Genomic DNA, 14,850 nt, shown 5'->3' with positions numbered 1-14,850 from the left:
ATTCCATTAGCTAGAAAATCAAATGGACATGGAGCAAGAAGAAATGCAGTTTCTGGGGCTTTTTGGGATCTACAAAGAAGCCTACAAACTGATGTTCAGATGGGGGAAAATCTTCACCCAAATAACCCTAACCCTAATCCTCCCTCTTTCCCTCATCTTCTTGGCGTACGAGGAAGTCTCCACCATCCTCTTCTGGCGGATAAGGTACAACGAATTCCGGCTACATCGCACAACCGCCGGCACGCCAGCCTACCACCGTCTGGCCGATCTGGTATCCTCCGAATGGGTGACCTACATACTCCTCAAGGCTATCTACCTAGTGTTCCTCCTCGCCTTCTCCCTTCTCTCCACCGCCGCCGTCGTCTACACCATCGCATCTGTCTATGCAGCGCGTGAGGTCACCTTCCGGAGGGTGATGAGCGTCGTCCCCAGGGTTTGGAAGCGGCTGATGGTCACTTTCCTGTGCATCTTCCTCGCCCTGGTGGTTTACAACACAGCGTTTGTGTTAGTTTTTTATGTTTGGCACCTCACCATGGCTGAGTTGGAGGATCACGACACGGCTGCGACGGTGGTGCTCCTGGTTTTAATAGGTGTGTACGCGGCGGGGTTTGTTTACATGACGATCATCTGGCAACTGGCGAGCGTGGTGTCCGTGCTGGAGGATTCGTGCGGGTTCAGAGCCATGGCTAAGAGCAGGAATTTGATCAGAGGGAAAATGGTTGTGACGGCGGTGATCTTCTTCAAGCTGAACTTGTCGTTGGCGATCATCAATTTCGTGTTCAGGGTTTCGGTGGTGTACGGCTACTGGCGGCGGGAGATGCAGGTGGGACTCGGGGTGGTGTGCCTGCTGCTGCTGTTCAAGTTGTTCTTGTTGGGGTTGGTGGTGCAGACAGTGATCTACTTTGTCTGCAAATCGTATCACCATGAAAGCATCGATAAGTCGGCTTTGTCGGATCACTTGGAGGTGCTGTATCTAGGAGAGCACTATGTACCTTTGAAGCCTAGGGATCTTCAAGATGTCCAAATGGGTGAATATCGTCCAGAATCCGACAGATCTGTCCTAGTATAGGTAAGTTCTAAGTAATTTTAACCTTGGTTGATTACTTTTTAATTATGCCCCTCGGGCTTATGAATAATTAGATAGTTTTGAATAATGCCTCTCCGGCTTATGAATAATATAGGTCCATCAAGTAACTAAACAAATATAATAAATAATTAAGCGTTGTGGATTCCCACGTCATAAAAACATATATATATATATAATTATAATAAATAATTATAATTGTATGTTTGTTTGTTTGGCACAACAAAATCCAATGGACTCACGGATTATCCTAAGCAGGCCAGTCCTAACTTTCGAAGTGTCCGGGGCTAAATAAAAGTCAGGGTCCTTAAATATATATATAATATTTTTATCTATAATAAAATATAAATAATAGAAAAACATTTTTTGTATTATTTTTTATGCAAAAAATATCAATAATAATAAGGCAAATTTGCTCATCACTCTCATATAGTTCGAAATTTAACATAAATTTTTCATATACTTTAAAAATAAAATTGTGTGACATTCCATTATACTTTAATAAACATTATATGAAACTTCCGTCATGCAAAAAAATATAAATGTAAAATTATTTTCTCATCACCCAAAAAATATAAAAAATGATTTCATGAAACGTTTTTTTTTCATAGAACGTTTTTTCTTTCGTAGAATTTACGCTAAGTTTCAAAATTATAAGGGAGTTATTGACAATTTAGACTAATAATAATACTTGTTTTCTTTTTAATGCAAAAAAATAAAAATAAAGACTTCTAAATATATATAAATGACATGCTCAATTTTTCTACTTATAAGAATATAAATAATTAAATAAAATAACTTTTTCTAGCATTTTTAGATAAAATATCAATAATAGTATTAATATTAACTTTGTCTAAACAATTTTAAAACAAAAATGAGAGGCCCCTAATATGCATAAATAATATATTTTTTCTCTATAATAAATATAAATTATTAAATAAAATAAATTTTCGAACATTTTTATATACAAAATATCAATAAAATTAAAAATATTAAGTTTATCTAATTCTTTTAAATGTATAAAAAATATTTTTAAATTTTAAATACATGGGTTTGAACCCAAAAGATCACTTAACCACCAAACTATATTTCTTTACTAATACATTAAAATCAAATGATTTGTATATATAAATATTTTATATATAACATAAAAAAATGGACCCCTATTTAGATGGGGCTCTTGGCATACGCCCGTTTCGCCAGGGTCCAAAGCCCGCCCTGATGCTATGGCGCTCATGAGCCACCCGATCAATCATGGTAAATTTCCATCATTGTTAGCTTGAATCGAAGCGGACCCAAATCAAAACAAATCTGATCAAATAATTTTTGACCAACAAATCTAGATGATTAAGATTGAAATATATATATCGTTGTATATATATATATATATATACTAGCACATGGGGTGCACTACGCCACACGGATGTTTTTGCAATGAAAGTGTTAGTTGACTCCGTTTGTAAATAAATAAATAAATGATGTGTATCTCTAACAGTTTAAATTTTTAGGTGACACGGTTATTTGCTTCAAATATGGTATCAGAGCCTTAGGTATCGAGTTTGAGTTCCACTGTCTCTCATTTGTTGTCTCAACGGGCAAGTTTAGTTTGATGGCGTTCATCCCCCTTGGACGCTGACAAATAAATGATGCTTCAAAGAAAGCTATGGGTAATTGGAATATTCGTATGAAAGCATTATTGGATCCCCATTATATTTAGGATATAGTTGATAAGGGTTATAAAGGGCCCAAGAATGAAACTATATTGACATCGGTACAAAGAGAAACCTTACAAAAAAAAAAAAGAAGAAATATCAACAAGCTCTCACTCTCATCAAAATGTGATTGGTAAAGAGAATGTTCGAGAAGACCCACAGCCACAATGGCAAAAGAGGCCTCGAAGATTCTCTAATACGCTTGTCAAGGAAAGGATTACAAACATTGAGAGGTGAGTTTGAATCACTTCACATGAAAGAGGCGTTGTTGGTGGCATATCAATTCAAGTGTGACACCCCGACCCGCAAGCCACGCGGAGTCGAGCATGTCAGGATCGTAGACTGGCCCAACAGGTCAACACGAGTCCTTCCAGCATGTTTCTTTCTTTACTCATGTGCACCCTGGGAGACTTCCCAGGGGGTCACCCATTCTCAAATTACTCTAAAGCAAGCACGCTTTACTCTAGAGTTCTTTCAGTGGGGCTTCCGAAAAGGAATATACACATTGTTCACATGAGTAGACTATTTAATCCATTTTACCTATATTCAACCTCGGATGGCCTGGCACTAGCTCATCCATGACAGTTGGCCTAGCACCGGCCCAACTCCGGGGGTATTACATCCTCTCCCACTTAAGAATGCAACGTCCATATTGCACTCCAAGGATCATTAACTACTAGGCCCGTCACTAGTCCGGTCAACAATTGTGGGCCGGAGTGTCACAGTTGGTATCAGAGTCAACTTGCGACAACTCATAGCTATTGGCTGAACTGGTGAAGGATCTAGCAGTTGACGATCCTTGGGGTGCAATGTGGACGTTGCATTCTAAACTAGTGGAGGATGTGATACCCCGAACTTGGGCTATTGCTCGGCCAAATCCCGTGTGTGGATGAGCCGGTATTAGGCCATCCGAAGTTGATTAGAGGTTAAATAGATTGAATAGACTACTCATGTCAACAATGTGCACATTCTTTTTCGGGAACCCTACCGAAAGAACTCTAGAGTCAAGCGTGCTTGGCCTAGAGTAATTTGAGGATAAGTTACCCCTTGGAAGTCTCCTAAGATGCGCGTGAGTGAGGACAAAGTGTGCTAGAAGGACTCGTATTTATCTGTAGAGCTAGTCTACAATCCCGACACACCTAGTTTTGCATGGCTTGCTGGCCGGGGTGTCACAGTTGGTATTAGAGCCGACCTACGACAACCCATAGTCGTTGATCTAACTGTTAAGGGGCCTATCAATTGACGATCCTTGAGGTGCAACGTGGACGTTGAATTCTGAAGTGTGGGGGGGTGTGATACCCTTGAGTTGGGTCGTTGCTTGGCCAACCCTCATGTGTGGATGAGCCGTATTAGCCAATCTGAAGTTGATTAAAGGTTAAATGATTGAATAGACCACTCATGTCAACAATGTGCACATTTCTTTTCGGGAGCCATACTGAAAGAATTCTGGAATTAAGCGTGCTTGCACTAGCGTAATTTTATGATGGATGACCCCCTGGAAAAGTATCTCAGGGTGCGCGTGAGTGAGGACAGAAGTGCACACCCGAATTTGTGTGGCTTGCGGGTAGGGTATCACATCATGAGATATGACTAAACCTTAACCGATGCTTGGGTGAATGAGAAAAATTTAAGATTATCTATTCCAGTCTTTGCAAGAATATGAAGAAAAAATCAAAAGGCGAGAAAAACCATTAGCCCACAAAATTCAAACAAAAATTAACCTACAAGATAATAGAAGACAAACACGGAGTAGAGGTTGAGGTTGGAATCAAGGTCGTGGTTATGAAAACCAAGGGCGTTCCACAATGTTGCTAACATGCCATGAAGAAAATGAGGAATTCTTGTTGGTATGGTATCTTGACTCCAGTGCAAGTAATCATATGATGGGTGATGAGTCGGTAAAAGGTAATATTTCTTTTGGCAATAGTTCAAATGTTTCGATTATAGGAAAAGGAAATATACCTATTTTACTAAAGAATGGAAATCATGAGTTTATTTCAAATGTTTATTATGTGCCTGCTTTGAAATCGAATATTCTAAGCATTGGGAAGTTGGTCGGAAAAGATTATGTGTTGGGCATACATAATGGATCTATAAACATACAAACTGGCTTGGGAAGGTTGATTACAAAGGTGCCGATGAAAAATAATAGGATATTCAAACTCATCATCAAAGCTGATAATTCAAATGCTTGAAGATGGCATTTGCATACACCACACGACTTTGGTATCAAGGATACAGGCATTTAAACTTTGATGGCTTAAAAATGTTGAAAAAAATTGTTTATGGGATGGCAAAAATTACTCGCCCAAGTGATACTACTTATTGTTCATAGATTATCATTCTCGCAAGACATATGTGTATTTTGAAGGAGAAATCAGAAGTATTCGATGTGTTTAAGAATTTCAAGGCTCAAGTGGAGAATGAAACATGCCAAAGAATCAAGTCGATAAGAACCGACCGATGAGGTAAGTTTCCATCGAATACATTTGAAAAATTTTGTGAATAGCTCCGAATTGACCGTCAATTGATGGTTCTATACTCTTCTAAAAATTGGAGATGTGGAACATAAAAATTGGATGATCATGAACATTGTGAGAAATATGTTGAAAAATAAGCGAATGCTGAAAGATTTTTGGGTTGAGGCAGTGGTGTGAGTTGTCCACTTATGTAGTAGAAGTCCAACAAAAGAGCTGGAAAACATAAAACCACAATAAGCATGGAGTGGCTGGAAACCAAGTGTGTCACAATTGAGCGTTTTCGGGTGTTTGGCAAATGTCTAACTTCCAGGTGGGTGTTGGAGCAAACTCGATGGAAAAACCAAACGTTTGTGTTTATTGGATATGATCAAAGGTCAAAAGGCTACAAATTATATAATCCCACATATAAAAAATTGGTTGTAAGCCGGGATGTGCAGTTTGATGAAACTAGCTACTGGACTTAAGAGCCGAATGAGCATACGCATATTGTTCTGCCACTAGAATCAGAAACAGATGGTGACAAGGTTTTTGCTATATGAGACTTCCCTGAAACTCCTTCATGTTCACCAGTATTGATAGAGTCACCATAAGGTTCATTAGCTCCGTCTCCTTGGAGAAGAAACTTGGCCAACAAATATGCTTAAATGAAAGAGGTAGAAAGTATTTATTTTCTTTATGAAAATTCAAAGATTATCATTTTTTATCAAGCAATTCAATATGAAAAATAGAGAAAGACGATGGATGAAACAATAGCTAATATGAAAAACCATACGTGGAAGTTGGAAAATCTTCCAAAAGGAAAACATGTAAGCTTGAAGTGGATTTTCAAGTTGAAAAGGAATTCCAAAGGATAAGTAGAAAACTACAAAGCAAGGCTTGTGTTACATGACTTTACATAACAAGTCAAAATATATTATGATGATGTATTTGCTCCCGTTGCAAGGACGAAGACTATTCAATTACTCATTTCATTGGCGGCATAACACAATTGGGAAATTTATCAAATGGATGTGAAATCCATGTTCTGAAATAATTATTCAGAGGAAGAAGTCTATGTTGATCAAACTAAGGCTATGCCGTCAAAGACAGGGAGAGAATGTGCTTCGATTAAAAAAAAAAAACTTTGTGTGGACTTAATCTAGTATCGAAGATGTGGTACATCCAAATTTATAAGCACTTTCAGAAAATAGGTTTACAAAATGGCCATATGAATTTGCCTTATTTGTATTAAAAACCTAAAATGGAAGAATCATGATTATACGCTTGTACGTTGATGATTTGAATTTTACATCCGAAATGATCTAGACATGTTCAGTGGTTTCAAGAGGCAAATGGCCAATGAAATCGTGATGATAGATTTGGGCCTCATGTCTTATTATTTAGGCATTGAGGTAAAACAACGTGATGAACGGAATTCTATTTGTCAAAGGGTGTATGTTAAAGGAATTTGGGATTATGAGTTCAAATCCTATCAAAATACCTGTTCAATATGGATTGAAATATCAAGGGATGATGGTGTCGAGAAAGTTAAACCTACAATATTCTGAAGGCTATCAAGTAGTTTGATATATTTGACCTGTAGTAGGCCATATATTCTTTGTGGAGTTGGTCAAGTAAGCTATTCTATCCAATCGCAAGTCATATTCACTTGAAGGCAACTAAGAGGATATTAAGAAATAAGTGGTACAATAGTTTCTTTTTTTTTCTTATTCCATTGATGATGACTTCAATTTGATTACCTACCATGATTGTGATTGGGGAGAAAATATTGATGATGGGAAAAGTACTTCTTATTAGGGGTTTTACATGGGAGATACAAAATTCTCTTGGAGTTCAAAGAAACAATCAATTATAGCGCTATCTACATGTCAAGATGAATATGTACGTTATGATGCTTCCTATGTTTGTCATGCGATTTGATTGATGAAATTATTGTAAGATCTTGGATACTCTCAAGATGGAGCTACACATGCCTGTGTTGATGACAAGTCTGGATCATTTTAAATAAAATATAATGATAATCTATGTCATAAATCCAATGACATAATGATTTTGCACAAAAATACTAAGTAATAAACATATTTTACATGGAATAAATATGGTCAAATTTGGGAATATCACTATGGGGGAGATAATAATAACCGGAAATTTACCATTGGTTGTGGGACTTATTTGGGAGGAAATCTTGATACATGGAAAAGTAAAAAACAACCAACGATAAGAATGACTCATATTGGCAGTGAAGTGATGTGGTTAAAAAATCTTCTAGAGGAGTTGGGTTTGACTACCAAGAGCCTTTTAGAATGCACTGTGACAATAATGATGCAATTCATATTGCAAGTAATCAAGTTTTTGTGTAGGAACAAAACATATAGAAGTTAACTATCATTGTGTTTCTGAGCCTATCTTGAGTAGATGACTTATATAACTTCATTTACCACTTCTAGTCAAGTAGTTGATGTCCTCGCTAAGGCAATAAATGTCAAGTGATTTCACGGTTATGTAGCAAGCTAGGAATGTATGATAGATAATCTCTAACTTAAGGACTGTCGGAATATATCCTAATATTATACAATATATGTGTATTTATATATGCTAGTATTAATTATAATCATACTATTAAATAGTATACATTCTAGCATTAAATAAAACATATACATCTTAAAGCAAAATATTTGATTCATTGTACTAGATTAGTTTCATTTTCTTTCCTTACTTAAATGTACCTATAACAATTATAAATATTGTACTTTGATTGTAAATGAATAATAGAAAACATAAGTTTTTTTTTGTCTTTGACAATAATAATAATAATAATTATAATAAATCAACATACACACACCAGTAAATGATAATAATACACTTGACTTTGTTCTTGAACTTTAATTGAGATTGGATGAATTTTAATAAATTTGTTCGATGCAACAAAAGTGCTTGCAATTTAGTAGTAACTAGATTCAAACAAATTTGAGGCACCAATCCAATCATAATTATTATCGATATGCCTCTCACATTATATCCAATACTTATTTTAAAAACTAATTCCATCATAGGTAATTAGTTTTATTAAATGGTTTATTATAAGAGGACTTAGAATCCCTAGCTGTTAAAATCATCATATCAGGTTGTCTACTCATTAGGATTAGCCAGGAGATAAGCCTCAACAGCCTTGATGGTCGTCTCAGTTTTCCTATCTCCAATCTTGATGCTCGCTTCAAGCTGCTTCAGTTTCCCTTCCGATGTAACTTCCTCCTTTGTGCGGTACGTCGTGATGATTTTAACCACCGATCCTCCATCATCTGGCTTCGCTTCTATCTTTGTCTCCCTCGAGACAGACTCCAAAAAATCTCCAAAACCTTCTCCTCCGAGCAGCGTGGATTTATATATCAGATTGTCCTTGTCAAAGTGATCCACCCTCACCTTTAACGTCTTTGATTGAGTACCTTCATCAACACACATTTATAATATCCAACATACATATGTGTGTATATTATTATGTTTTCATAAATTCCTTCTTATCAAGTAAATTGAAGTATCGGGTTTTGGATTTTAGTATCAGTACTATTACTCAATTTATGGTAAAGAGTCCTTAAAAAATATGGCATCTAAATGTCGTTCTATGCAAAGTTTACTTTCATTCAAGATTTAGTACAATACAAATTTTCATTTAAAAAAATAAATTCAAATTTTCTCTTTTCATTAAACGAAAAAACTTCAATCAAAGATATCAAAAATTTCTGCAACACAAACAATTTCGATTCATATCAGATTCAATTTGGAAGGATCTGATACATTATATTTAAATTAATACATTGGTATACTATTAGGTGTTTTTTTATTACCGTGTTTCAATGTTTTGAAAGCAATAGTATGATATAAATAAATATTTATACAATATTTTGAAAATAAAATTAGATCTAATATCTTGAAACAAAACATAATATAATATGTGCAATATATTCTAATTAAAAATCAAGAAATTTTGTAGTAAGTGTTTGTTTGAGTAATTTCAACATTATTTTTTCCTATTTAATGTGCTATTTTACTCCCAAAATATTAACATCTAGAAATAATATTCCTCTAAAAAACCAGAGGATTCAAAACAACAAAATAAAAACAAAACACAACTACATATACCCTAAATTTCTTTTCCACTACAACAATTTGAATGTGAGATTTTCAAACTCTCTTTCAAGCGCAAACTTTGTAAAATCTATTTCGGAGCTTCAATGACAAAGTGAAAAAAAAAAAAAAAAACAATTTATATATATATATATATATATATATTCATTCATTCAATTTCATTACCTTCATCCAGATGAAGTAGATATATAGATCCCACTGGTTTACCCCCTCCATGAATAAATTCGTATCCTTTGATTTTATTTGGAACCACCTTCGGTAGAAGTTGCATTCCATCTACGAAGAATGCCTTAAACAGTCTTCCGGGTGAAATTTTAGAAGTGACAACGTTTTCATAAGTATAGGAAGCCATAATTTTTAATATATTTTCTTGAGGTTTCGATGAATAATTGGCCAGATGAGACCCTATTTATAATGTATAATAATTGTCGAATGACATATTTTCTTTACTTTAAGATATTACTTAATATTTATATTGGTAACTTATAATGTAATATTATATCATTTTGACAATAAGCAGACGACATATATAATATTAACAACATATTCATAATATGTATGTTATTACAATAAAATCGATAATATATGATGACGTAATTTTCTTAATAAGGATAATATATGTAATTTCTTCTTTTTTTTATTATTTTCCATCAATATTATATATTCTACTAATAGTGGGGATTTTGAATATGTTCACCTAGTTGTTTTTGTGAAGATTTTGTCGATTCTAAATGATTTGTTGTACTAAACTTGCCAACATGCCTAAAAAATATATTTCTCTGTCATTAAAATTTATGTCTATTTTTTTTATTTTTTGGTTATAAAAAATTATTCTCATTTCCTTTTTTTGGTAAAAACAATACTATTTTTACTTTACTTTTAAAGGAAAAAAAATCTATTTTTACTAATTTTTCTTAAAATTTGTGCTCGATCATATTAACATAATTTTGATGATAGTATTATTATAATTTGATATGTATGGGTATTTTTTAGTATATTTGGTCGCAAATTGGACCAAAAGGCCACTTTGTAGAAGCTAAGTAGTAGAAAAGAGAAAATTCATGTCGGTATGTTTTAAAAAGTTCATGATGCTAAAAGTTTGTTACTCACAAAGTATGAGAAAATCAACTAAAAAATCTATCTTGACTTACCTTACAAAGGTTGTGAAATCCAATTTGGTGTGTGAGGACGATCAACCATTGATATTTGCGACGGTTGTGATATTAACGGTCAACTGGATGTTAGTTGTAAATAAGAAATAATCATCTGGAAGCGTTGTCATTTTTACTATTGTACCATCCCAATTTCATTTGTCATTTTCATTTTTGGACCTCAAGTTCTACTCCAAAGAGTGTCTCTGGATGGCTAGTATTACTCGTGATAGGAGTTGTGTGCTCAGCTTTTCACCACCTCGTTAGATTTATATTCTATAATTAGATAAATCTATTGCTTTCATAATATAGTCGCAAATTCATTTTTTCTAATTAAATATTATTATTCTTCATTTTGTTATCATCTTTAGTTGACATTTACATGAAATAACTATTTCATGGAATGCATAACGAGAATTTTGACCAAGCAAATAATGTTTGCTAATCAAATCTAATTTAGTTTTATGTAATTATTTTTTATTTTTTTTTGCAAAATCACAGATATGCGTGCACTTGTATTTGATTATTTCCTCAATATTAATTCTCTAAATTTGACTCAACACTCATCGGTTATCATAACAAAATTATTATTTTTGATAATTTTTGGGCTACAATATATGTAAGTTTAAACCATGATATGGACCATATTACCGTTCAATTTGTGATATAAAAAATTTCCATCAGAATTTGGTGTTGTTGCTGAGGAATTTATTTTGATGATTATTGGAAAAAATAACAGAGTTTTGTGATAACTATTGTTAGTCTTTAGCTTTTTAACCAACTACTTTGATCCAATAGATTTGGTGGGTTTAATATACTTGATAATGTATGCGTTACTTATAACTCTATTTGTGCAGTTAGTATTCTTGAGCCTTCGTTGTAGGATCCTTTTAAGATAACTAGCACAAAAGTTCTTGACACAATATTAAAGCCACCAAATCTAATAGATCACAACTATTTAAACAATGACAATTTTTTTCACAACCTCGGCGGCTCTGTGAGCATTATCCATGGAATCCGTCGTTGTTATGGCAGTTGCGATCAAAATCATTCCTAGTCTATCAAATTTTCTTTAGTGTGTTTAACATCATGATATTGACAGTAGCCCCGCCATCCACTAATACTCTGTTTATTATCCACTCATATAACATGATGGTGAAGAAAAACGGCTTCAAATGCTAGGTAGATTTCTCAGTTGATTTCTTGAACACCATGTCCTCTTGATTAACTTTTGTTGGTTCGTTCGCGTCGCCAGTCCACAAAACAGGTTAGAATCACCAACCATGACATCTCCCTGCAGAAATTGGGGCTGAGCAGGAGGAGCAATGAACTCCTTCAGAAGAATTCCTATCATGATGATGGTAATCATTGCCCTTTCAAAAATTCATCAATCACGATAACCTCAAAGTTGGCCTCAGATTCATCATTCTCATCAAAGAGTGCTTCACCTTAGTGGATCATCTGATTGAACCTCGAGTAAGTTGCTGCTAGAGGAGTCTTTTGGAAAGTTGCCGCCGAGTTTGCAATGCATGATGCCTTCCTCCAAAATACGTCTAGGCCCCCTTTCATTCATCATTTTCGGTGGTTATACAAGTCATGCTGATTTGGATTACTGTAACTTCCATTAGGATTCATAGGTTCTACTTGGTAGCGGACGTTTGTCTGCTGAACAGTTTTATGTTCCGTCTTACGGCGGTGTTTAATCCATCGCTTCTGCGATCTGGTTAAGGATTTCTGCTTATTATTCCACTGATTTAGCACCCATCTACCATCTATTGGGGATTGCTCTGTGTGCCTAGTGGGTTGCGGATTAATCACCACCCGATCCACATAAGTGATCTTCCAGACTCGGTTATCTTTATAGAAGCTGAATTCTGCCACTATGTTATGTGGTAAAAGTCCATCCTAAGCAGAGATCCTTCTATTTGGTGCGGAAGATCTCCTCAACGGGCCAGCATCATATCCAACCTTCTAGAAGACACTGGGCCTTTGCAATTTTTGCCTTTTCTCCATGGTTTAGACCTATTAGGATGTGGTTGGTTCGGACACATGCCCACTACGTTGAATGGAGCTGGAAATAGATTAATATCAACTTTCATATTTGGCTTATTTTTTAGTTTGAGTTTCCATTCTTTAATAGCTCGTTGTACCATATTGCGGGAAACTATGCAGTTTCTAACTCAATGGTTGTAAATATTATACCACTTGAAAAATGTCTTGCCCTCAAATTCCATATCTTCTGAAAAGAAATTTCCCTTCCTTCAACCTGATTTGATTGTCTCGCAACAAATACTCAAAGATTTATTTCAATTTTGCTGATGTCAATTGAGTATTGTTATCGTGAATTGGTGTCTATCCGTCGGGATTTCCTTAGGGTAGGCAAGTGTATGCTTCCTTTGTATGATGTCATCTTCCAAGTCCGGATCCTCTTGTACCTGTACACAATGAGCACTTGCATGGTACCTTTGATTACAGGCCGTCTGGGCATCCTTTAAAATTAGCTCCACCTTGACTGCCCCGGACATCCGTTTCCTTAGGTCTTAGCATTCTTGTAAGGCTAGCTTCTCGTGGACAACTAGATGCATGTTATCTTTGCAATATTGACCATCTAATTCTCAGGGTTACGGACCTTGTATCTACTATTTGCCCATGAGAATCGCTCTAGGAACTACTCAACTGACTCGTATGACTTCTGTCATAAGCCGGTTAATTATTTAATTGTCACCTTAGACAGTGGACTATAAAACCGTTAATAAAATGCATGTTCTATCTCTACCTAATTGTGCACCGAGTTGGTATGGAAAGAAGCATACCAACTGGATGTTGGTCCTGTTGATGACAAGGAAAAAAGCTGCAATTTAAACCAGTCATTACTTGTCATATTCTCCACCGCACTGAGCCATGTATCTGCTCACATGCTCAATTTTGGATTTGAAGTCTTCTCTTGAAAATATGGTAAACTCTAGAATCCGGCCATGTCTTGAAAGCGGAAGTTCTTCAACAACTCGATCTGAAAATAGTTGTTGGTACTAAGGCATGGCTGGCATCTACAATGGATCACCATAGACTCTGCGTACTACTTTCTTCAAGGCTTCTGGTTCCAATGGAAAATTCCGTTGAACCCTTTCCTACTGAACCAGATTGTGTGGAATCTTTTGAGGTAGGTCCACAACTAGATGTTCCTCCTTGATAGGTGGAAAGCCCTAGAATGTCTATCCTCCCCCGCTGGAGACAGTATATTTTCCATTGAAGGTGGTTGATTCTGTTGAACTGGCCCTTTGGCGAGCGGCCTAGGTCGTGGTGCTTCCTGAGTGACTTTTAGTGGTGTTTCGACGGGCCGATTGGCAAGGATCGGCCACTTTATATAAATTTTATGAGGCAAATTCGGGTTGATGTTCCTAGAAGCACGTTGTGAAGATGCGTATGGGACTATTGTGGTCTACGCTCTCTACGGTCGCTTGTCCCCCAGCCAATGAGTAAACCGGCATGTTCTGCGCATATGAACCAAGGGGTTCCATAGTATGATGGAAGAACATAGGGTGGTTGATTCCATAGATTCTAGTTTCCCCATGGCCCAAGTGGGAACGACAGTGGAACCTTTCCACCTAGACTGTAGTACTCCGCCACTAGCTTAACAGGCCACCCTGCCCCAGAAGTGGATTGGTTGGGTTGATGCATGAAGCCACCAAAATCCAACTCCTCCTAAAGGCGGCACACTTGCCGAAGTATCTGCTAGAGCTCTATCCCACTAGAGGATAGAAGCATATCCATATTGAAACTAAGAAGAATATAAATTTGTTACATGAGGTGGCTGATAAAATGAGGCAACATCAGTGTTTCCATTCAATGGTGCTTTGCCCTTTCTGGTTTCCTCATCTTTTAACCAGGCCATTTCATTTTGGATAGTCGGTCAAATCACATCCGCCAAATACTTAGATAGTAACATGACGGAATCATGGAGATATGATTATACTTTTTCCCTGATCTGCTCTCGGGTACTACTAGTAGACACAAATAAGGCTATCATTTGACCCTCACTTTTGCAAGAAGCTGATGTGTTTTCGGTAATGGGATCGGTGTGATTAGGTATGATATCATGACCTCCACTTTCGACGGTGATGACTCTTGGAGGTATGATGGGTGAAACTTGTCGATTCCACAGTTGCATTCATGAAAAATGGACATTGTGCCAATTTATTGTATATGGAAATCTATGTATTTATAATCTCACGACGGATTGATGAAACCGAACAGAGAATGGCAAAGATTTCCCTATGGAA

The 14,850-nt window shown here is 36.0% G+C and overlaps 2 protein-coding genes across 6 annotated transcripts in view; one reads left to right on the top strand and one right to left on the bottom strand.

Annotated features, from left to right (window-relative positions):
- LOC127252760 (uncharacterized) overlaps positions 1 to 8,508 on the top strand; it is a 32,547-nt gene extending 24,039 nt beyond the window's left edge. For 3 of the 5 annotated variants that reach the window (XM_051277063.1, XM_051277060.1, XM_051277062.1), the window contains one exon: positions 11 to 1,244. In XM_051277063.1, coding sequence (XP_051133020.1) covers positions 23 to 1,069 — 1,047 coding nt within the window. In that variant the 5' untranslated portion in view covers positions 11 to 22 and the 3' untranslated portion in view covers positions 1,070 to 1,244. Of the gene's footprint in view, positions 1 to 10; positions 1,245 to 8,400 lie in introns of those variants that run through there. The other 2 variants (XM_051277061.1, XM_051277064.1) reach the window with 2 other exon arrangements.
- Positions 8,406 to 8,735, bottom strand: LOC127252837 (major allergen Pru ar 1-like). The gene has a single exon (XM_051277162.1). It carries the CDS (start codon positions 8,733 to 8,735, stop codon positions 8,406 to 8,408), a length of 330 nt encoding a protein of 109 aa, XP_051133119.1.
- Positions 8,736 to 14,850: the final 6,115 nt, after the last annotated feature.

Source organism: Andrographis paniculata, unplaced genomic scaffold (assembly GCF_009805555.1).
Source record: "Andrographis paniculata isolate CXL003 unplaced genomic scaffold, ASM980555v1 Contig49END, whole genome shotgun sequence".
Lineage (NCBI taxonomy): Eukaryota > Viridiplantae > Streptophyta > Magnoliopsida > Lamiales > Acanthaceae > Andrographis > Andrographis paniculata.
Note: the sequence above shows the minus strand (reverse complement) of the source record. Positions and strands in the feature narration are given on the sequence as shown.

Excerpts from the sequence above, each read along its gene's own strand:
- LOC127252837 (XM_051277162.1), bottom strand. The coding sequence starts at position 8,735 with ATGTGTGTTGATGAAGGTACTCAATCAAAGACGTTAAAGGTGAGGGTG.